The 22,224-nt window shown below is 46.2% G+C and overlaps 1 protein-coding gene across 5 annotated transcripts in view; it reads left to right on the top strand.

The window, feature by feature from the left end:
• The window catches only part of LOC120897754 (RNA-binding protein Musashi homolog 1), a 90,884-nt gene that overhangs the window by 1,245 nt on the left and 67,415 nt on the right, over nt 1-22,224 (top strand). For 2 of the 5 annotated variants that reach the window (XM_040302834.1, XM_040302829.1), the window contains exon 2: nt 12,856-13,495. In XM_040302834.1, the coding sequence (XP_040158768.1) occupies nt 13,398-13,495 (98 nt within the window). In that variant the 5' untranslated portion in view covers nt 12,856-13,397. Of the gene's footprint in view, nt 1-9,630; nt 9,819-12,855; nt 13,496-22,224 lie in introns of all 5 variants that reach the window. The other 3 variants (XM_040302830.1, XM_040302833.1, XM_040302832.1) reach the window with 3 other exon arrangements.

The following is a 22,224-nucleotide window of genomic DNA, read 5'->3' as shown; positions in this document are numbered from 1 at the left end:
AGAGAGAGAGAGAGGGAGAGAGGGAGAGACAGAGAAAGAAGAAAAAACCGGCAAAGAAACCGCCAAGAAACGCTCACACAGGCTCCGGTCTCTTTTTGAAACAAAACAGACCGAAGTGGTGAGGAGTGTAGAACCAGAACCAAGCAGCGGAGGGATGAAATGTGTATCGGTTCCCCCCACCAAAAAAAAAAAAACACACTCACACACACAAAGAAAACCAGGCAAAGGAAACGAGTTTTTGGTAAAGAACGGAACAGGATCGCCGCGAAGGGCATCCACATACGGGAATGAGGAAAAGAAAAACGAAGCAAAGGGGTTGCTGAACAGAGAGGGGGGAAAAAGGGGGGGGGGATGAAAAGATCACGACCGAAACATAACACGGCAAAGAACGCTAAGAGCGAAAGCGATTGGGGAGAAGCAAACAGCAAAAAAAAAGTGAAAAAGAAAAACGCCAGAATGTGTGCGTGCACGTGTGTATGTGTGTGTGTGTGTGCGTGTGTGGAGAGCAAAATAACATGCAGCTCCCCCCACTCTCCGTTCGCAAAGAATGGACGAAGAAGAACAGAGGAGAACGACGCGTTTACCCTTGCTTTTTTCTCCCCTTTTGCTTCCCACCTTCCTGCTTCCCTCTTTCCCAGCTTTCTGGAGCGTGTTTGCGTGATGGGGGGATGATGATGATGATGATGATGGCGGCGATGATGCTCCCACATAGCTAAAAGAGCCTTTCTGGAGCGGCCTCATGGTGTTGGTGGTGGTGGTGGTGGTACATGCTGAAGAAGAATGAACGCGCTTCCCGGCAACCAAAAGGAACCTGGAAAACGGTGCTGCGCTGTTTCTTTGTTGTTATTGTTGTTTAATTCATGTGTGTGTGTGCGTCCCCTAAATTTCTTACCCTTCCGCTTTGTTTCTCGCGTTGCGTACGCGCATTAGTGGCTCTCTGTGTGTGTGTGTTTGCGTCCGTGAGAAGGAAGCCGAGGGGGAGCCCACTGTTTGTGGGTTTGTGCGTGTGTGTGCGCTCTCCTGTACTTTGTACCGTCGCGTTTCCAGTTGCGAGCGGTGAACGCTGTGTGCGATCGTACGTGTGCGCGCGTGTGTGTGTGGAGTGATGCGGTGCGGAGAGCGGTACGGTTAGCGTCGTTTGCGGAGAGGTGAAAAGCGAACGGTGTGGTGGTGGAGTCGAAGTGGAGATTGCATTTGACACAGCAAGAACAAACACCCACACACAGACACACGGTGTTACGCACGATCAAGAAGCCGCAGCTGCCTGCCTGTGAACGCGGGACAGCGTGAGTGAGAGAGTGAGATGCAACGCTACAGAGAGATAGAAACGCACGGTGTGTGTGTGTGTGTGTTTGTGTGTGACAAGCGCGGTTTGTGTTGGATCGTTAAAGCGAGAGAGAGAGAGAGCGAGAGCGAGAGAGGAAAGCGTGAGAACGTATTTTTCTAACACTCCCCACTACTCCCCCCGAGCCCCCTGTTCCTTTATTATTTGTTGTGCGTTTCTGCTCCAAAGTAGCAGCATTGTCAGGATATTGTTGTGTACCGAAGACGACGACGAACGACGACGACAGATGTGCGGCGTGTTCTGGTTTCGTTCCAGTCCGCCCAGCTGCTGCCGCGCCGTTGCGTCCCTTTTTGGCTGTGCGTTTCCCCCTTTATTTTCTGTCAAGCGTTCTTGCAAACTCCATGCCCTGTATCCTGTTTTTTGTTCTATTAATGTGTGTATGTGTGTGAGACTACTGGGCATTACTGGGGGACTGCTAAAGCGGTGTGTGCACACAGATCCTGTGTCGCGAAGGGCGGGTGAAAAGAGAGTCACAATCCCACAGAGAGCAACAGAGAGAGAGAGAGAGAGAGAGAGAGAGGGACAGATTGAGAGGATAGGAATAACGAAATTGGAACAAGAAGAAACGAATGTAAAGTACAGCGCCTTTAGAGATGTTAAGGTCCTTGCAGAATGTAAAGAAGAGAAGAGTGCCGAGAACAAAAAAAAAAACAAACAAACAATTCACATAAAAAAGCATTGCATTAATGGTCCCCCCTGAACATCACGAAAACGGAGAAGTTAAATGAAAGCTAAATGCAAAAAGCAACCATCGAGCAGCCGATTTGGGACGCTTCTTTCTAAAACAGTACGTGAATAATGGCCACAGATGTATTACAAAATGAAGCACAAACACGCACAAAGGCGGAGAGCAGCGCGTTCAATGGCGGCAGGAAGGAGAGAAAGCATCACATTGTTGGCGGCAGCCATTGCAAAATCCTGCTGCAATCGGGCGCGGAGCGGAGCCGCGACAGGTGAATGGTGCTGGAATTGTTAGAATGTCGCTCTGTGTGTATGTGGCTGTGTGTGTGTGTATTTTCCATGGCCTTCTTCTATCATGCCGGTGGGCAGGCTGGTCTGGCTGGTCGTTTACTGCATTGCAAAACACCAAAAACACTCTAACCGAAATGCGGCCCGTGTGTGTGTGTGTGGGAGTGTTGGGGTGGACTACAAATGGTGGGTGAACAGAGAACCAAGAGAGAGAGAGATAGAGAAAGGGACCCATTCGGCATATAATATCCGAAGGGCCGTGCGGCGTGTTGTTTTCTTCCGTCGCCATGACACACAAGCGTGCTCTGTCTCTCTCTTTCTCTCGCTCTCTATGTTGAATCCTTGCAAAGGAGAGAAAGTAGAACCCGGAATGTGTGAGAGAGAGAGAGAGAGAGTTTGGAGATTTGAAAATGGCGTGTTTTTTTTCCTGTGATGTTCGATGCCTCCGCAAGTTTCTGACGTTTCTTGCGTGCGCGGCCGTATGGTGGCTTGGATGGCCTCCGTTGCGGAATATCCTTTCCAGAGCAGTGTGGCAACAATTGCAGCCGAAAGGCAAGCGCTCGCAATCGTGGTGCTGCTGTGTGGTGTTGTGTTTTTGTGATGGTTTTGCATGAGGATATTACTGCCAATCTTCTTTAAGCGCTGAAAGTTTTGCGGTACATCAGTAGCGTGGTTACAGTCCGCAGAAAACTTTATCCCGGTGCCGTAACTATCTTGGCCAGTGGTCTACTGCAACAACGGTAGGGATTGAACGACCTAAGAGAAGTAAGGTTACTGTGTGTATGTGTGTGTGTGTGTGTGTGTGTGTGTGTGTGTGGGAGAGCGGAAAACCAGAATATATCCCGGGATATCCCAGATTCCGCTCTCAATTCCTGTGGCAATGGTGGATCGCATATCTCGCGTTGTCATTTTTACTGCACACCACGAGCACGCGACCGCCCCATCCATGCCATCCTCACCCCAGAATGGTGTGTGTGTGTGTGTGTGTGTGTGTGCCACCCTCACCCGTCGTATGGTTACGCGGGGCGGTTTTGTTTTGTATCTTGTCTCTTTCGCGCATGCCACCCCGCAGGCTTTAGCAAGTCGCTTCACCAGCTCAAAACGGTCGAGTGAGAGAGAGAGAGACCCTTAAAAAAGAAGGAAATCAACACACAGAAGACCATTTTCAGGGGGGTACATGGGGAAATGAAGAAGAGAGATTGCCAGGGAAGAATTTTGCTGACGCAAAACAGTGGAAAAAAGCAGCGGTGCTGCAAATGGGGTGGGTGGGTGGGTAGGGAGTGTGAACTGGCCGAATGGAAACAGTCCCAAGCATGGAGCAAAAACTCGAATTAAAGAGGCTTTTGCTCAGAATGAACGTTTAAAAAACGGCTCAATGCTCAAGTGTGCTGTGCGCTGATGTTTTTGGACTGCTACGCTACGTCAGGGTGGGGGTTGGGGGATTGTGCTTGCTTTCTTTCATTCGGAGCAATTCCCCGAAAGTAACTGGGAAGCGGCGCCCATCCAAACCCCAGACATTGCAAAGCAGTGCCGTGGGAGTTTTTTCTTTAACAGTTTTGTCTTTGGTTCTGCACACACACGCTGCGGTGTCTGTTTTGAGCCCAGAACTTCTCCGTAAATTCGACAAAACTATTTGTGGGTGTGTGTGGCGCTTTTAAAGAGCATTTTCTAGGCAAGCTCTAGGCGCCACCGCCGCCGCCACATCAATGAGTGTCATTTTGTGGGAAAACAAAATTCGTTGCTTTGTTGTTATGTAACTGTTTTTTTTCCTTCTTTTGGTCTGGATTCTTACAAACCAGGGCATTTGGCTCTGGTTTGATTCACTCGTCGCTCAGTGGCGCGTAAGAACATTGCGCCACTATTGACCTGCCTTTAACGCAGCCCCGTTAATTGGCAAACGCGACGAAACGAAAGCAAACAAAGCCAAATGTGTTGACCGATGCAAAAAAAAATTAAAACCAGAACGAAAGAGGCTCTCTGTGCATGTGTGTGCGAGCACAGAAAGTAAAACTCACTCAAACAAAACATAAGCATAGCGTATAACACACACACATTCACACATGGAGAAGAGAAAGAGAGAGGGAGAGAAGAACAAAAAGAAAACGTGATGAAAAACAAAATAAGACAATCAGCGCCAATGTTATGCTTGTGCCGCTTCGATGCAGCACCCGGAACGGAACCGGAAGTTGTGTATCGTGCGTCCAACTTCCCTGACACGCCCCCCCCCCACGGGCGAGCAGTTCGGTTCGGAAAATGCCGGTTGGAAAAACACGGGTAAAAAGGGACTTTTTCTCCCCGTTTTTGCGTTCACAAGTATCATCCCGTTTAAACTTGTATACGAGTGTGTGTGATGGTGTGTGTGTGTGTGTGTGTTTGATCTTCATAATCATCATTAAAATAAACACATGCGGACGTTATAAATAACACAAAGAGTGGTACAGGCGAGACAAGGCAAAAGGGGCCGGCAGCAAGAGGAAAAGCCCTTTTTGATCGTGGAGCTCGTGGGGCGGAGAGAGCCGTGGATTCTGTGTGGCGAAATTGGTGATATGGCCGTTAATGATGAATCACGATGGAGGTACCCCACCCCCGTTATCCGTTCCACCCCTATCAACCTCAGTATGCTCACGGTATCCGACCCGACCGGTCGGATGATTATGCTGAAATGTATGTTCCCATACGTTCGGAGGTTTTGGATTGAAAAGCCGTGCTTCGTTTTGATGGTTACATCGAGTCGCCCGTTAATAGAGCGCTGAGGTGGCTAGAGGCGAGACAGCACGGATGGGGCCGAAGGGAGGACATCGATTTAACCACCGATGCGACCAGCCGCAGCGGCCCAATGATGAATGGGGTTAACTGAAGCGTTTGCAAAACAAAACAAAAGAAGCAGCCCACGACTTTCCAGCTCACCATCTATCGATTTGGGGTTGAGTTTGGGGTTCTAAAAGGCCAAAAAGGGTTACTCATTGAGCACGGTAACCGTGTTGTCCGTGTTTAGAATCGATTCTGTCATGTAATGGGAGTGTTTTTGTACTGCGGCAAAATTACAACCTTATGCAATGGTTAAGATGATGGAGATGGATCGGGAAAGGTTGAGCAAAATCAGGTATGAATGTTGATTCAGGCCTTATAAGTGTATTCGCTCAATTGGAAAGATTACTTAAACTCCAACTCCATCAAATAGGTCCTTAGCACATGTTTTTAAAGACTGTTTCCTTATTTAATCTGCTTTGAAACCCAATTTAACGGTTCGGGGCTGCTAAAAATCAAGCACATTACTCCAAACCTACTCCAACCTGTTCCGGGGGCCGGTGCGGAAAGACTTTGCAATCCAAAAACCTTTGGCCCAAACCCTTCGCGTTGGTCAGCATGTAAAACACAAGAAACAAGCAGCACCGCATTTATAAATTCCTCTCGCGCGGCTCGGCACTACTACAGCACACCGGTAACACTCACCCCATAGCCCCTTAGCGTTGGAGCGCGTTTTACATTATGCGAAACCGGGTACGGGTACAGAATTTTAATTACGCAAGCCGGCTACCACCACCAAGCACATGGGGAGAGGGTCCGGGGTGGTCCGATTGAACGATTTCCGGTACGCCACTCGAACACACACACCCGGCATGCGAGAACAACAAGCAGTTCCCAATTTGCGTGTTCTGAGCCGTTTAGTACGTGCGGTTGTGCGGCTGAAACACTTTCACTTGTTGGGTTGTACAACAACAGCAACAACAACAGAAGAGAAAGCGAATAGGGGGCAAGCAAGCAAAAAAAAAAAAAATAATGGGCGCTCTAGTTAAGAATACACTTTTCATTCAATCGCTCTTGCGGACGCTTTTTTAATAACCTAATTGCAGCCGGCTCCACTTCTCGGACGCAGTTAAATGGGAAACAAATTGGCAGAAGGTTTAGAAGTAAAAAAAAAAAAATCAAAAGCTTGTATTATATTTGCATCCGATTAGCATGCAACGGTGTGCTAAAGTGAACAAATCGTTCCCAAACTCGCATTTTCCCCTTTTTTTTTGCAAAGGCAACGTGGTCGTGCAACATTGTTTTAATACAATGTGGACACAGGAACGTGATGCGACGATTGTGGGTTTAAAACATGTTTCAGGAAATTGGCTTATTTTTACACCCAATTAACCCCTGTCGTGGAGGTTAAATTGGTGGACTAGGGGGTGCAGCAACTATAGAAGATTAATAAATGGCGCTCATACGTGCCGCTCTAAGCTCCACCGAAATAGAATGTGTTTCGATGGGGTGACAGTTGCTGTTTTACCCTTGTTGAAGCAACGATTTTGTGGGCTTTGAATGAATATGTCTGTGTAAAATAATGCATACGAGCGCTTTACACAACGATCGCGCTCTCGCTTAAAATTGTACGTCACTGTTATAATCCAGACCCGGCTGCAGACAAAGAGAGGGAAGAGGTCGCCACGGCGTAAACAAAAACCATGGCAACCGGGAACTGTGCTGCGATCTCGCGCATCATCTTCCCTTTTGCGCGACGCGCGTCCCAACTCGCGATGTAACGTTGTGAGTGTATTCGTGCGCGTGTGTGTGTGTGTGTGTTTGGTGTTGGTAAAGAAGCTGGACTCTCTGGGGCCTGTTGACGCTCCCGTTGCTTGGTTTTATTGTTCATACGACGGCGATGGGTACGTGAACCCCTGGCCCGCGCTGTGCCCGTACGAGACCTTGTAATTTTCGACACGCTCGAGGGACGCAACTTTTGCAACCGGACCAAGGTTACCCGACACACACACGCACACATGCGTTTTTCACTCGAGTCTTTCTCCCCGTCGCGATCTACGCGACCTCCCCCCGCGCGCAACACAATCAAATGAAATGTATTCATTGTGCTAGCGGTGACCGGTTCCCGTGACCGGCTGCCAGGCTATCTCGCCTGCCCTTGGTAATTGTGGAATCGGGTTTGGAATCTGGTCTGGGTGCTTGGTAGCATCAGGTTTTTTTTTTTCGGTTTCTTGTGAATAAACTGTAAACATTGATGCGTTTTACCGCGCGTATGTGCTAAACCATTTCACGTTGCTGCAAACAATCGATTCCAGCACAAACGCAAAGCTCTTCCGCGCCCAAAGAAACAAGATTGCCCTCGCACGTGTATGAGGGAGTGTGTGTTTGTTGTTGATTTGACGCACAATGATGCGGGTCACGCTGTTACAGCTGCCCCGAGGCATGCTGGTACGTTCGTCGCTTCGCGGCTTTTAATTGTTTATGTTTTCACGAGTGTGCAGCTTCATCCTCGCTCGCTCGTTCTATCATTCCACTCTGCCCTGCCTTGGCTGATGTGTCTTATCTAAATTGACGGCTTTGTGCGTTGCAAAAGCATCAAGCCGTGGCCACCGGCTGTGAGAATTGAATGCTGCGCGGTGAGTGGTGTCTCTTTGAAGTTTATGCAGGGAACAAGAACCACACCAAAAAAAAGCGCTCCCTTTTAAAGCGAAAACTGGTAAACCAACTTCTAACACTGTAATGCAATGAGCCAAGCTTCAAACCACTCCAGGTGCTTTCCGTGATTTAGTTCTATTTATTTTAATCGATTCCACTTCCCAAAGCGAACCCCAAGCACAGTGCCGCGACTACAGTCCCTACAGTCAAGGTTTTTGGACCAAACCATCGACCGCCGTTACAGGGCGGGGCAAAAGTTTTCCAATTGCGAAAAAGTTGCTCCCAAAAACCCTTCCCCCAGAGGTCGTCCCCCGGTTCGAGGCATTAGGCAGAACCGGAGGGGGGATTTAGCCCAGAAAGCAGCAGCTGCATTTGGAATTTCACGTTAAAATAGACTTTGTTTGGTGTGTAAAAGTGAGACGAGAAATTAAAACTTCGCTCGCTCGGGTTTGCTACCGACGGCCACTGGCACTGTAGGGGGAATTGTATGGGTGGTTCTGTGCTGCTCTAAAAGTAATAGAATTTAAATTCCCGGTCGTTCCACGCGCTCGTTCCATTTTACGACTGCAATCACTTAATCCACCACCCAAAACGGCCAACCACACACACACAGCCGTGTCCAGCGCGAGCCTATCCGGCCTGTCTCGTGAACATTCTTAATAATAATAAGAGTTGGGGGAAGGGGGGGCTTTTTTTGGGGGAAAAAACTTGTTTTTTTTTGCTCCATACCTTTGAGTGGGTGGCAAAATTATGCTTTACACAGTTGTCCCGTCCGGCCAAGGACGACGCACGGAAAGGAAAGGTTACGGTTTTTTGATGAAGTTTGTCGACGCTACTCGGCTTATTCAACTTTTAATGATTACGGGTCAGAATTAATTTGTACTACCAGGTATATTTTTTGTTTGACAACCCTGTGTACCACCACCCTCGTTTCTGCTGGTGTCACGCTCATGTTCGCTGCCCCGGTGACGTAGCGTACCGAAATTTTTCATTAAACTTTGCTTTTCTTCACCACAAACACACAGAGATACAGAGAAAGAGAGGAAGAGAATGGGGCCCGATCGGGTTAAAGGCAATGAATGAGTGATAGAGAGTTCGTGGAAATACCCTTGGGGTAATGTATTAAATTTGAATAATTATTTAACACTGGTGTGTTAATCTCAGAGAGAAATAGTAGAGAGGGAAAGTAAGACAGAGAGAGAGAGAGCGAGAGAGGCTGGGTGAAACTCATTAAAGGGTTTTTTTCGAAAAGTAATTTTACGTTGATCATCTGTCGAATTTTTCGCACACACACACATACATACCCACGCAAAAAAGTTCCTGTTTTACATTGCAATGCGTTTTTTTTCTTTCCTGCTGCTGATTCCAATGAAAGCTGATTGGGATTTAAAATGCAGAATGAGCGATAGAGGAAGGGCGTAAAAAGTGGCCACGCTTGATTCACACACAGCCTGTGCTATGCTGCTATGCTGGGGGGTGGTTCAGTTTTATTGCCTCCTTTCAGCTCGAATGGTGGGTGCCCACATTGATGGGTCGTCACAGAGAATGCACAAAGGAAAAAAAAGAGAACACATACACACAGACACACAGAACAGGCTCGGGATCCTACTGGTGATACCGATTATCGATCATATTGGCGTGTGTTGCGGAACGTTTTCGGAACGCGTTTCGCAGCAAATGGTTCGGTTTTATTTCGCTGAAACACCCCTGTCTATTAGATAGCAGGGCCGGGGATAGGATGATGGTTTTTTATCAGGAACGGTTTCCATTACATTTAACACTCCACGTTTACTTTTATAGGCCGCGCTGTATGTTATATGGTGGCGCTCTAGAGCGGAGGAAGAAGAGATGCAATGCGCAAGATAAGTTGTGCTGTCGATTAATGGTGCGTTAATTAAATGTGTATTTCTTAGCTATAAGTACAGTAAGTAGGTAGGTAAAGATAAAGTATGCGTTTGCGGCTGCCAAATGAAACGAAATAGAATACAGAAAAGGACGGAACAGAAGATGCAACACAAACACAAATGCAAAAGCACGACATAGAAAGAGCGAGAAAGACACGATTGTACCTGCCTGCTGTCGTCCCGCTTCCCAGCAAAAGGTGGGTAAATTCTAAACACTTGTACACAAATAAGAACCTGCTAAACTAGCACGACAGAAAACAGTACAGTAATCCATCCAATCAGTTAAAAGTGTAAACATATCCAACGACTAGGAGTGGCAATTAAGGTTCACAGCGCCTCAGTTTTGTATGTAAAGTAAGAAAAGATCTTCAAATGGCAACAATCAATTCGAATTGAAAGTGCTTTTCATTTCATATATAATAACAAAAAAACAATCAAACAATGATTCAAACGATAAAAGCCGACAGTATTTATGATATTGTTACAATTAAAGAAAACAAAAAAACAAAATGTTAAAACAGATTTGTACACTTCAAACACCGTTGCAAAAGAATGAATAAAAGGATTGCTTTTCGTTTGCTATCTGCCAACACCCAAATGGGCATAGCGTTACCAGAACAAAAAACAACCTTCCGTGTTCTTACTGTGTTTCCGCCCCGAAGAATGAGGGTGAAACACGAGCCGTAGCTTCGAGAAATCAAACGTTGTACACAGCGCTGCTTGCAGTCAGTGAAAGGATTCCGAAACGAATCTGTATAGATAGTTGCGATTGATCTTGTTTAATTTACATATTTTTGCATTTGTAACTTTTTTTGCTATATAGAATGTATCAGTTTGGAAACATGATTGTATCTAACCGAAGAAGGTAGAATGTTTGAATAAAACACACACACACACACAACTCACATTTAAGTTCCTTTTCTTTCTATTATTCTATCTCTTTAGCGCATCCTTTTAAAACTGTAGTCAGTGCAATTAAATCTAAACGCATATCCTGTCGTGTTTTTGTCTTGTTTTATTCTTCTTTTTTTGAAATGATTATTTGTTTGTTAGGTCTAACGATTTGGCATATAATAAGCATAGTTAGTGGATTGGAAACTGTAAAACACATTCACCCGCGGCCTCTACTTGATAGAAACAATATGTATGTGAAGTATATTGCGCGTAATGGAACCGTTTTGACTGCATAATACTTACTCTACCCCCGCAAAAGCATTATATATGATATCGCCTCTAATAGTACATTTTGGAAAATAGTTTTGTGCAAATAACTTACCTCATTTAACTGACCAGTTTGGACCACCCGTACCCATACTAGATGATAGATAGATAGACTGCTGGGACACAGGGCTACACATAGTTGCGCGGGGTTTGCAAGACGGTCCGCAGGCACCGCGATCATCGTGTACATGGGTTTACTTTCCTGTCCTGCTCTTGCCATAGAAGTATGTAGAACGATGGGCAGCAGGAGAACAGCAGGGTTGCTCTAGTGTTTCCATACAATTATTACTACTATTGTACCATTTACACACACAGTTACTCACACTAGAAGGAATGATGATGGATGCGGGGAGTTTTGTTGTTAGTACATTTACGTATTGTGTTTTGTGTCTTTCTGATTTGACCATGGCTTTGCTGTGTCCTTTGTGTGTCGTTTAGTGCAAAAAAAAGCTGTGTTTGCGGTTGATAGTTCCCTAACCAAACGTTTAGTGTCGGCCGTTGTAAAGCAATGTTCACCTTGTCATTAATACCTCTAACGATACTTAGTGTGCCAAATGTATAATAAGTTATTCTATATTAGTGTGCAACATACAACTACATCGTGTAGGGGTTTCTGTATGCGTGGCCTGTATACGCCATCGCTGGTATGCAACAGAACAAACACACTTACCTGTTATCATCTGTTCATCATGTTTGCCATTTTCTTGTTATGTGTCTTAGTATTGTTCAGATTGTTTTATCCTTCATTAAGCCGTTAAGCGATCACTTATCTATCTGTTTCGTTTTTTATCTTTATTGTCACTAGTATTATGTTTTTGATGCTTCTGTTTTTTTAACAAACTTTTATATATTTTCTTGCATATACTATGTCACTCTAGGTGTTGAAAATTGTTTGGCAGTGAGGTGTTTGCGTTAGTTTGTAAGTGCGTCATCTGTGCAATGTAAAAATGCTCTAAAAATATGCCTATACAATATCATTGTTGCGTATGTTATTATATTTAACATTAGTTTAAGTTCCTCGCTCTCTCTATCTCTCTCTTTTCGCTCTTACTCACACACACACACATACACCATGATTGCTTCGAAACTCCGTAGTTGTCTGATTAGTCCACGGACAGTTAGTACGTGTGGTGTGTTTGTTTGTAACGCTCTCGTTGGTAACGCGGAAGGACACGTTGGTTCCAGAAGTGCAAGGACACATACACACACACAAACACACACCCCTGTATGCGCAGTGCTAGCAAATTGCTGTAATTATTAACCATAGAAACCGGGCATGTGTACAGGGGTTGGTGTACTACGGCTCCACATCATATCCCCAGGCGCTGGGCTGCAGTTGTAGATAAGAAAGTTCTCCGAGCGACTATTATGTATCATTTTATCATTACTTTTACAGCCAAATACAGCTTTTCTATACATCTCTCTCTCTTTCTTTATTTTTCACTCTCGTTCTCTTTCTATCGCTCATTTGTGAACGCTCTCTTCAAACTAGCTGTCGAACTTATTACTGCCACTTTGCGACTTACTTTTACATATACTAGTGCCACAAACTATTCCATCATATTTGACTCTCTGTATTTATAGTGTGCCAAGGAAGGGAAAAAACACACATAAAGCGGTCCGTTTGTGTGAGTGTTTCTATAGTGAGAGATCTTTTTTAGCAGCAGATATAAGACTCGTATTTCCCCTACCATTCCTCCCTTTCCATGTGTGTGTGTGTGTGTGTGTGGGGCAGCAAAAAAAAAGCAAAAAGGTCATATTGGCACAAAAACTTTTCCCGAGGTGTACCTGTAATTAATGCATTAATACGAGATTTAGTGGGTAGTTTTGACAAAACGCAAGTGCATTCTAATTAACTGTACCAATATACTAGGCACTGCATACTTTGGATACACCCCCCATTTCCTCCCATATTGTTATCGTTGTGGTAGTACTGTACAGAGTACTGGAATTTTAATATTTTTACCCTCTTTTATTTTCTTCATTTGGTTGTGTGTTGTTTTTCATCTGAAGTGGAAAGTTTAGTACTCATTCTTCAAGCGTAAGATTTGGAACATAAAACCAAACCAAACAAAACTCAAAGTAGTGTGCAGTAAATTGAGAAAAAAAACAAAGGCGAAAGTAATATAACAAACCAGCGCCGTAAAAGTAGTGTATGTTCGTGTGTGTGTGTATGTGTGTGTTTGTGTGCTATCATTATTAGCGTGTGTGAAACGCGAAACGCGCAAGCAAAAGCCGTATCAATGTATCTAAACTAAAAACAGCAGTTGCGATCAGCATTAAACACATTCTTCAACAAAACCGTAGAACGTATTCTCTATTTCTATCTCTCTCTAACTAGAGTATCTATTAGTAGTGTTACTACCATTTCTACTACTATAGTGGCAGTTTGTAGAGAAAAAAAAAACCACACACACAGAATAAAAGGTGGAGTAGCTCTCCCCAAAGTGTATATTGAAGCTTGGTGGCCGCGTAGATTGATCAGCACGATCAGCACGATCTCCCAGCAGCAGCAGCAGCAGGAGCAAGCGGCAACTGGAGCAGCGAACGGAAAGATGCTGTTTGAAACGACTATATCGCCCGCAAAAATGTATCAGTACAATGTGCCTCCACCGATGCAGGGCCCGGCGGCCGTTCCCGTACCGAACATAAGGTTGGTGGTGCTTTCACATTTTTTATCCAATTTTTTTCTCCCTTTTTTCTAACTATATTGTGTTTATCTCCACTGGTACAACACTGTATGAATGGGCACACACCACACCCTGTATTGGTATTGTTTTGTTCTTTGGCTGCCGCTGTTCGTATTATTTTGAGTAACCAAAGCCATTTCTTTTGCGTCTCATTTGGGCTGTACCTTCAGCTACTTCTCCTTCTGCGTGTACTTTTGGGAGTTTTTGTTTTTTTTTTTTGTGGTTGGTACTTTATTTCTTTTATGGATTGTTTGTTCTTCTGTTGTTACTAAAAACCGTGATCCCCGATACAGCTAACACCTATACCGGATCATATGAAAATAGACACACATCCATTCACATATTCACTAATATATATGTTTTATTTGTTGAACTAATTGTATCGATTGGAATCTTTGTCGTACTGCGTTGTGGGCTGCTGCTAAGCTTTCGATGAGTTTTATTTTCTTCTATTCCCACTACCAAATTACGTACCTTTGTTCACATCCACCTGATATTGGAGTTGGAGTCCATTGTGCTCGCGTGCTGCATTACTATAGTTGCCTTGTTTTGGGTTTTAGCAGTTGTTTCCTTATTAACGATTTGTACTGTTAGCGGGCTTTTTAGTGTGAAATGACGGAAAAAAACATGTGTCTCATAAATTGGGACATTGATCCCGTTTGCATGGTGTACGTAGTAATATACTTATTATCCTTGTATAGTTTTACCATTTGGCGGTTGAATCTCATCATTATAGCTTGGTCACTGAAAGGCTGCTTGAAGTTTTATTAAATAAGTTTACCTCAATCTCCCACTCTTCCCACAAGTGTTGATCCTTGTGGGCTACAAATATCATGCACATTTATGCCCCCTTTTTTATGTTTGCATCGTTGCATGTCGCTGTCGTAAAATCAGAAACATCTTCCCGTACCTCACAATGCCTACGGACAAAGCAAACAACCACTTGAAAACGGGGTGGGGGAGGCAAAGTAGGGAACGGTATGATTTTATTGCCCTTCCTGGTGCAGGATGATAAATCTGTTCCCCCCCTTCTGAGTAACAGTGGGGGGAAGGTTCCAGGATTGTTGAAAGAAACACGCTCTATCGTCTTCCGCCCGGCGTGGCGAATGCCTGGCTGGTTGCCTGGTTGCATGTTAATAAGGCAACGCTAAGAAATAATTATTACTCAGCTCACTACTATATTCAGCAACACACAGCCACACCCACCCACCGGCCCATCCAGTGCCCTCCGTCGCGCGTCTCCTTTGCGTACACCGCATGCTAATTAGATTTTGCGAGAAAAGTTGGTGCTCCTCTTACTACTCTACTACTCGTGGCTTGGCGGTGGAAGGATGGTTGGATAAAAGGGATATGTGTGCCGTGCAAAAGGCAGTAGGTCGGTGCAGCTGCGCGCTCCAATGTCATTACCGGCGATGCTAATGGCAACGGAAACGCACCAAAAGGGAAGGAGCCTAGCCTTGCGTTGGTTTTCGCTTTCGCGCAAGATGCTGGAGCAGAAACAACACCATCGCTTTTCCATAGCGTGCAGCATCGTTGACTGAGCGTTTCTTTGTGTCGGTAGTTCGCAATGGTTCGTGGTAGAAGTTCCTCACAAACCACACCGTACCTGACATCTTACTCTTACCGATTGTTTGCGCTTGTCTGCAACCCGACTGGTAGTTTGCCAATGTCAATTTCGAATGGTGCATTAGCAAACAGTGTGTTGCAACATAGCACGAATTTAAATCGATTATTGACACCATCCTTGGGAAGAAACTGCACGCAACTGTGTGCACCCCACAGTCAGAGTCAGCGCATTGCGATCGCAAATTACCACCCAAAAAACGGTGAAACCAATGTCGTGTCTTCTACCAGCTCGCACCCTTGAACCAGATGGACCAGAGTGCTGCGCTAGTGCTGTTGTTGGGGCACGCCAGTTTCCAACGTACATAACCACACGGCAGTGCGCGCAATTGTCTGATGCATTTTGGCAGTGTGTGCGGTGAGTTTTCTTCTCTCCAAAGGCCAAATCGATTAATGGAGATGCTGTTACGCCACTGTTTTTCTCGTTTGCCATTGCCGAAATGTAACTTACGCAAGGCGAATGGAACAAACACAGTGGAAATCAGATGGTAAGATAGCAAACATAAAATGTACCGTGTCTAGGTGGAAGATTTTCTTTCCCAATTCCCGTGGCTGGTGGGTGGTGTGCCCTTGTAAAGTACACAATATCGGAGAGCTACAGGAAAAGAACCTAAAGACACCTTTCTTTGCTGTTTGGATTTTGATTTTCAATAGCAGCTTGTGATGCTGAGACCTCGAGCGCTTTCTTTTTGTATAATTTTGGACGAGTAGGCAAAACGTTTGAAGGGAAAATAATGACAGGTAGACGATATTGAACTGCTCTAGGAATGGGTCTACCGTATGGGACATTTGCTACCTGTAAGTATTCAATATCTATGCGGAAAGGGGAAGTCAGCATGCCTTTTTAAAGTAAGGATCCGCTTTTTTTCGGTCTTCTCGGTTCGTTTCCCTGGATGAATGTGGCCCTCGTTTTCGGATCGGTAACATTCTCACGAACTCTGCATATATATTGCTTTCCTAGGAACCTGGAAACGTCCTGGAAATAGTGGAACAGATGTGGATTTCCAGGACATTCTTGTCTACAAGTAAAAAAAAAGATGGTAGGATCATCCCGATCCAGTACAGGGCAAAATACAGCTACGTCCCGTAAGGTGTGCCTCGCGCAGAAGCTTACTGTTACATTGTTTGAATACTAAAAAAATGGCTAAATCCTGCCAAGATAAAGGCCTTTCTGGTGACTAACGCTACTCACTGCTAAGCTCGTTGTCACAAACCTTCAACAGCAAGGTCAACACTTTTAAGACCCCCAAATTGACAATGACAAAGATCAATCGGTACCCCACGGTTCTCATCACACACACTTCGTGCCAACTCATCATCGACAATTTTGCAAGAATTTTGGCACCGCTGAACACAACCACAGAGCGTGGTGCGAGAACCATCGCGCAAGAGATAAAATTAAACGAACTGAAAATTGTCTTCTACTACTAGCTGCTACACTGGCGCGATGGCCAGCGGCATGGTTCCTCTCGTCCGTCCTCCGCGTGCGCCCAGTACCTTTGGAATCGGGGGGAGGGTATTTGGGTGAGTTGCCAGATTGTTCGGGGTGGGGAATTTTTCAGATCAGATACTGCTGTGTCATAGCGTGCCAGAGGTGCCGCCAGCTCCTTTCTGGCCACGCAATTTGTCCGTGCGAGTGGTTGCGGGTATCCGCGGCGGACCTCATCAGTAGATCGAATCACAAAATATTCACTCATTAAATTCGCTCGCTAAGGACGAACACTTACCGGCGACACAGAGAACAGAGGAGGGAGTGAGACGCACGGCTCTTCAAGGCAGTAAGCTGCGCCCTGCTGGTTGTATCGTCAGTTTCAGTACGTTTCGGACGCGGAGGGAAGTTTTTACTGCTGAATCCCCTGCCTGTGCTGACGCGAGTTTATGGTTAATGTGGCGTGCAGGGAGAGGAAGACACACAGCACTGGAGGTTTGCGCTGGTATTCAAAATGTACCTATGAGCAAGAGACGGACAATGGAGGCAAAAGGAATCTGCTTGGCAAAGGGAACCGTATTATTTTGTTTCGCCCCTCCAGGCCCTGACTTCTTATCCACAAAACCCTCCTGTGAATAGCTTCTCCCTTCTCAAGAGGTCATTCTGAAGACGGTTGGTTGGTTGGTTGTTTTTTCCCTCCACTTCTTCGGTGTTGTTTGCCTTTCGCATTTTCTAGACATGATTTTGCTAGAATAGCAAAACGCACATCCCCACCCCTCCTACCCGAGAGCAGTTCGATGGCCCACGATGGCATCAAGTTGTCGCTTCTACGCGGCGGTGTGAACTTTGCCGACCGCTTCGTTTTTTCGAATCAAATCGTTGTGTTTTATTTTGCCTTAATCTTGCTTCCTCCTCGGTTTGCTTGTGCTGCCCTGCCCTGCCGGCTTCTCAACATCCGCGCTCTCATGGTTGTTGATTAAATTTCTTGATTTCCATAGCGTCATTCCCCTCCCATCACACAAGCACTGGCGGAAGAGGAGACAGCAAGCGGTGGAGCATCATCATCATCATCATCATCAGCAGCGTATGGCCTCGCTCGGTTCAATGTCGTCGCTAACGATGCTCCGAAAAGCTTGCATCGTTAAAGCTCTTTTTTAGACGCTTGCGAAGAGGAAGATGAAGTGCGTGTGGTGGCGTCGTAGACCGCGTGCTCACACACTCAGCTGCTGCGGTTCATCTGTTTCTGTACGACGAGAAGAAGGAAATACCACAAAACCAGGACCACCTTGTGTCGCTTGCCCAGTTTTTTAGTATTTCGATGGCTTCCTCCCTGGTGGCTGCACGATTTTGTTGTTGTGTATGTGTGTGTGTTGTATCGCTCGCTCAACAATGATGCTGATGCTCTCGTGGGTCCGCATCATGCGGCTGGGAGGAAGCAGCATGCGAGAAGCTTGATGTTTTATTTTTTATGTGCCTATTTGAATGCCTTCCTTCGTCGGTAGACGAGAGGCTACGACCCTAGAACGCCTCTGGTGGTGATAGAATAGAGCGTGCGCGCTTGCTTGTGTTCTCCAGTAAAAGGCTCACTGAAGAAGAGGTGCTTAGGTTGTGTGTGCCTGTGAATGCCCAACCCACGAGGGTGGCCCGTACCTGGACACATTTCATAAATCCGCTTACATGCGATTCGTTTGCTTTCCTCGGCCCTGGGCCCTTCGTTCCTGGGAAGCTCGGAGTAACCGTGCGCCCACCGTTTCATATTTCTATCATTGATCTTTCACGCAGCCACACAGAGTTCCGCAAGACTGGATGTACCACTCTCGTGTACGCCTTGGCAGCTTAAAGGGCTAGTGGTTTAAGGGGAAAGGGAAGATGAAATTAAAACCTCTTTTTAAATAATTTGTTATATCTCTAAAGCTCTCCGTCCTCTCTCCCCTACACTGACATAAAAGTGTATAAAAGCATTCAGCTTGTGCCAAGACCTTCGATGATGCCGATGTGAGTCAGTTCGGGGCATGCTTTTTAGCCTCATTTTTCGATAATTACATTCTGCAATCGAATTACCATCGACTCGAGCGCGTAGTCTCGTCGTGGCCGTGGAGGACAGAAAACGCGTGGGATTCTGCAGGATGGATGGGTATGCTGTTGTTGTACGAAGCGGCACTGTTGTGCTTAAGAATAAGCGCTTGATTACGGATGACAAAGGAGCTCCGGCTCTCCGGCTGTCTGGGTTGGTTATGGATTATGCATCTTCTCGGTAAGGCCCCAGACACGAGGCGAACATGCGAAGAACTCCAGTTTTGGAAATAATCAGTTTATGGATTGTTGCGCTAGAACGAGCAGAGAACGCCTGAAAGTGATGGTGGCTGTGCTGGCTTTGCTTGCACGTCGGAAAACGACAGTCTCTTGGTCCTGAGAATGCACGGTAATCGATTTATCCATGGATGCTGTGTTCAAGCAACATGAACATGCGAAACAAATAGTAGTTCCTTCGACAGGAAGGCTTTGCATGTACGATAATGATGGCAACAGTGCCTTTGTGTGTCATGGAGATGCTGTAAAATGACCATATGACAATTGGATTTTGTTGGTTGGTGTCTTGCTACGAGTCCATTTCCACTACCTTGCCTCATATTATGGTCAAGGACATCTACTGTGTTGATGTACCTGAAGATACGCACTACCTACCTGTCTGCTGCCCTCGAAGCTACCTTTATTGCTACGGGATACCTGTTGGACGAGAAGCAACCTTTGCCGAGAGCGGTTCCCATTACTTCCGAACAACAGCAACAACCTAAGGAAAGGCCACAATAATTGGGAGACCCGGGCTCGTCAAGTGACCTTCCTCTTCGTGCCCGTGGAGCACCCAATGTTCTCAATCGCTTGCAGAACAGAACTGCCTCGCAGTATATTCCCGGGTACTCTGCTAACACGCTACATCCTCTGGCTGGTGGTGCAGGTTGGGTACGAGAATTCACAATCAAGTTTCGAAGGTTGAGAAACCAACGAACTTCCTTCCTCTCGCCACGCTTTGTCGGGCTGGTTTGTTTGTGCGCGGTGTGTACTACACACAGTGCCGGTCGCCGTGAAGGTTACAGCACACGCCGCAAAGCGTCGAGGAAGAAGCGCTCCCATGACACGGCGATCGGCGGGGCCATGAACCTTTATAAACATTCACTCCCGTCGGCATCGCGGCATCACCCATAGGCACTCATGGTTTTGTAGTAAAATTTACGCGCTTACGCGTCGTCGTTTCCGCGCGTCGCGAGAGCCTTCTTTGCGCCCGTGAGGTGTCGTCCGCACAAGCCCGAAACCCCTTCCTGCGCACAGTCAAACCACAATGAATATACCGCGTCCGTTCGTGTACCGCATGTTTCGTAGCTGTGCTGCCAGAGCCCCACTCTCGGTTTTGGGTTTTGCTAGGAGGTTTTCTTTGTCCTTTTTTTTGCATACAGAATCAGATTGAAAGATCCGTGCGGTGCGTGCTTTTGTTACGTCGCGTACTACTACCCCACTACTGACGCTAGCAGCCCGAACTTGCTAATGTTGGTGGTGGGTCCAATGGATAATCAACGGAATTGCGCTCCGTTCACGCGCCTCTAGTCAGTGGAAAAGAGGGCGCGTGGTGCTGGATATGGATATTATGGCAACGCGAACGACGACGATGGTACAAATACACACTACTCGCCCGCTTCAGAGTGGTAGAAGGGGTAGAGTGTTGGATGGAAATATCTTTAGGAAGGTGTTTTGGGGATATCTCCAATGTCCGGGTGTAGTAATGCGTTAGAGACCTATATGTGTGTGGTTATATTTGCAACAGTTCAACAAATTACGTTTTCTAACCGCATCGTGTTGGATGGAGGAGAGCAAAGTGCTCTAAAGGGTGTGCTTTAGGTGCTGCGATAAGCTGTCTCATACCATTAGTACAGGCAGAGTAGCACAGTTTAGCTTCAATTTTGGGATACAGGGAGACATTTTGTTAAAAAAAAAAACATTTCATTGGCAAACAACTCTACTTTAAAGGCAAAATTAGCTGGGATTTGAGAACTTTCCAACAGACGAAACTATTGGAGAGCACTGTCTCGGGCCATTTTCACCTTTTCATGATTGTCTTTAATATGGCCTCGTATCAGCGGGCTGTGGGTACCCAACAAGCCGTTCACTTATTAAACCGCACTCTCCGCATACTGCTGCAGTAAGTTTACGGTAGAAGGGCGCCACCTCCCAATCCCAGCAGAAACCAAATCGACAACCCTAACCGTGAGCGCGCGCTCTTGCTAGTAACGTGTGCAGCGCGCTGCTACTAGCCTTGCCAGCCATCGGTTGCGCCATCGGGTGTGTATCGTTGCTTGGTTGAATACCAGACCCCGCACACACAAACAAATGGCGGCGGTTCCAATGGTTTCCGTCTGCGAACTTAATATCAGCGACGCACGAAGTTTTACTCCCGGTGCCGTTGTCAACCATTCTGCTGCTTTCCCGTGCTCAAACCCCAAAGGCCGAGTGGGTGTTTTGTTTACTAGCAACAACCGGAGGGCAAACGGTGGGAGCGCCCTCCTCACCCTGTATCTCTGTCAGTGTAATGCACAGAGCTCTATGCTAATTTTATTTGCCTCGTACTATAAAACCGAGTCTTTTTTTGTTGCTGGTGTGTTTGTGCGGGGCTGCTTTTATTGCAAATCCCTGCAAAATCCTCATCGCAGACACATTAGTTTAAGTTTCTCCCACGAGGCGTTGGGTCCTTTGGGTGCACGGAGATAGGTGGTAAGGGAAGGTTGGAGGTCCGCATAAAGTAACGCTTTACAGGCGAATGGGCGACTAACTAGCGATCGATACCTTTATTACGCTACTGGTGCTGCTGGTAGAAGAAGTAGTATTAGTAGTAGTTGTGGTAGTAGTGGACCGTTCCCATTCGTACGTTTGTGCCGTTGAACTCCAAAGACTGGCTGGGCCAAAGGGACGCGGGTGTGACCAATGATTCGGTTCCAAAAGCTGTTAGCTCTCCCTTTTGATTGCAAACCGTTGATTGCCCAAAAGTCCGAAAGCGCGCACCAAGATGTTCTAGCCACCGTTTTCAATTTGCGGTGTTCGACTTGGTTCCTTTTTGGGGCTTTTGGGTCTAATAGTGTGACTTTTTTTTGTTCAAACTCCATCACACTTCAGCTTAGAAGCCTAACTCTATGCCCCATCCCTTGGACGGCCACCTAATATGCGGCAGCATATTCTTCTCGCTCTCGGTTGTGTTTATTAGCGGGTGGAGAAAGCGTTACTCCCTTTACTACGTCATCCAACACTCGTTTCCTGCCATTGAGTGAAGCCATTGAACCACAGTGCCACAGACCAACTTTGGCTACACTGAGGCGTTTGTGCTGCTAGGCTTCGTTGAAATGTCTATTTCCGCTTTTTTCCGTTCGATACGCCCGTTCTCCGTTTGACACGCGAGCGGAATGGGAAAAGTAATTCATCGAAAAAGTCACGTTTTCTGTGTTCTTCTCGGGCCCCGGGGTGCTACGCTTTGCTTCTCCCTCACCCTGGGTGTGATGATGACTTTCGATCGATTTTATTCCTGCCCCTAAAGGGAAGGAAGGAAAGGGCTTACTTTGGTTTTTATTGATTGCTTTGCTAACTTCAAACACACGCACT

This window comes from Anopheles arabiensis, chromosome 2, assembly GCF_016920715.1.
Source record: "Anopheles arabiensis isolate DONGOLA chromosome 2, AaraD3, whole genome shotgun sequence".
NCBI lineage: Eukaryota > Metazoa > Arthropoda > Insecta > Diptera > Culicidae > Anopheles > Anopheles arabiensis.
The sequence above is the reverse complement of the archived record's forward strand: the minus strand, read 5'-3'. Positions and strand labels throughout refer to the sequence as shown.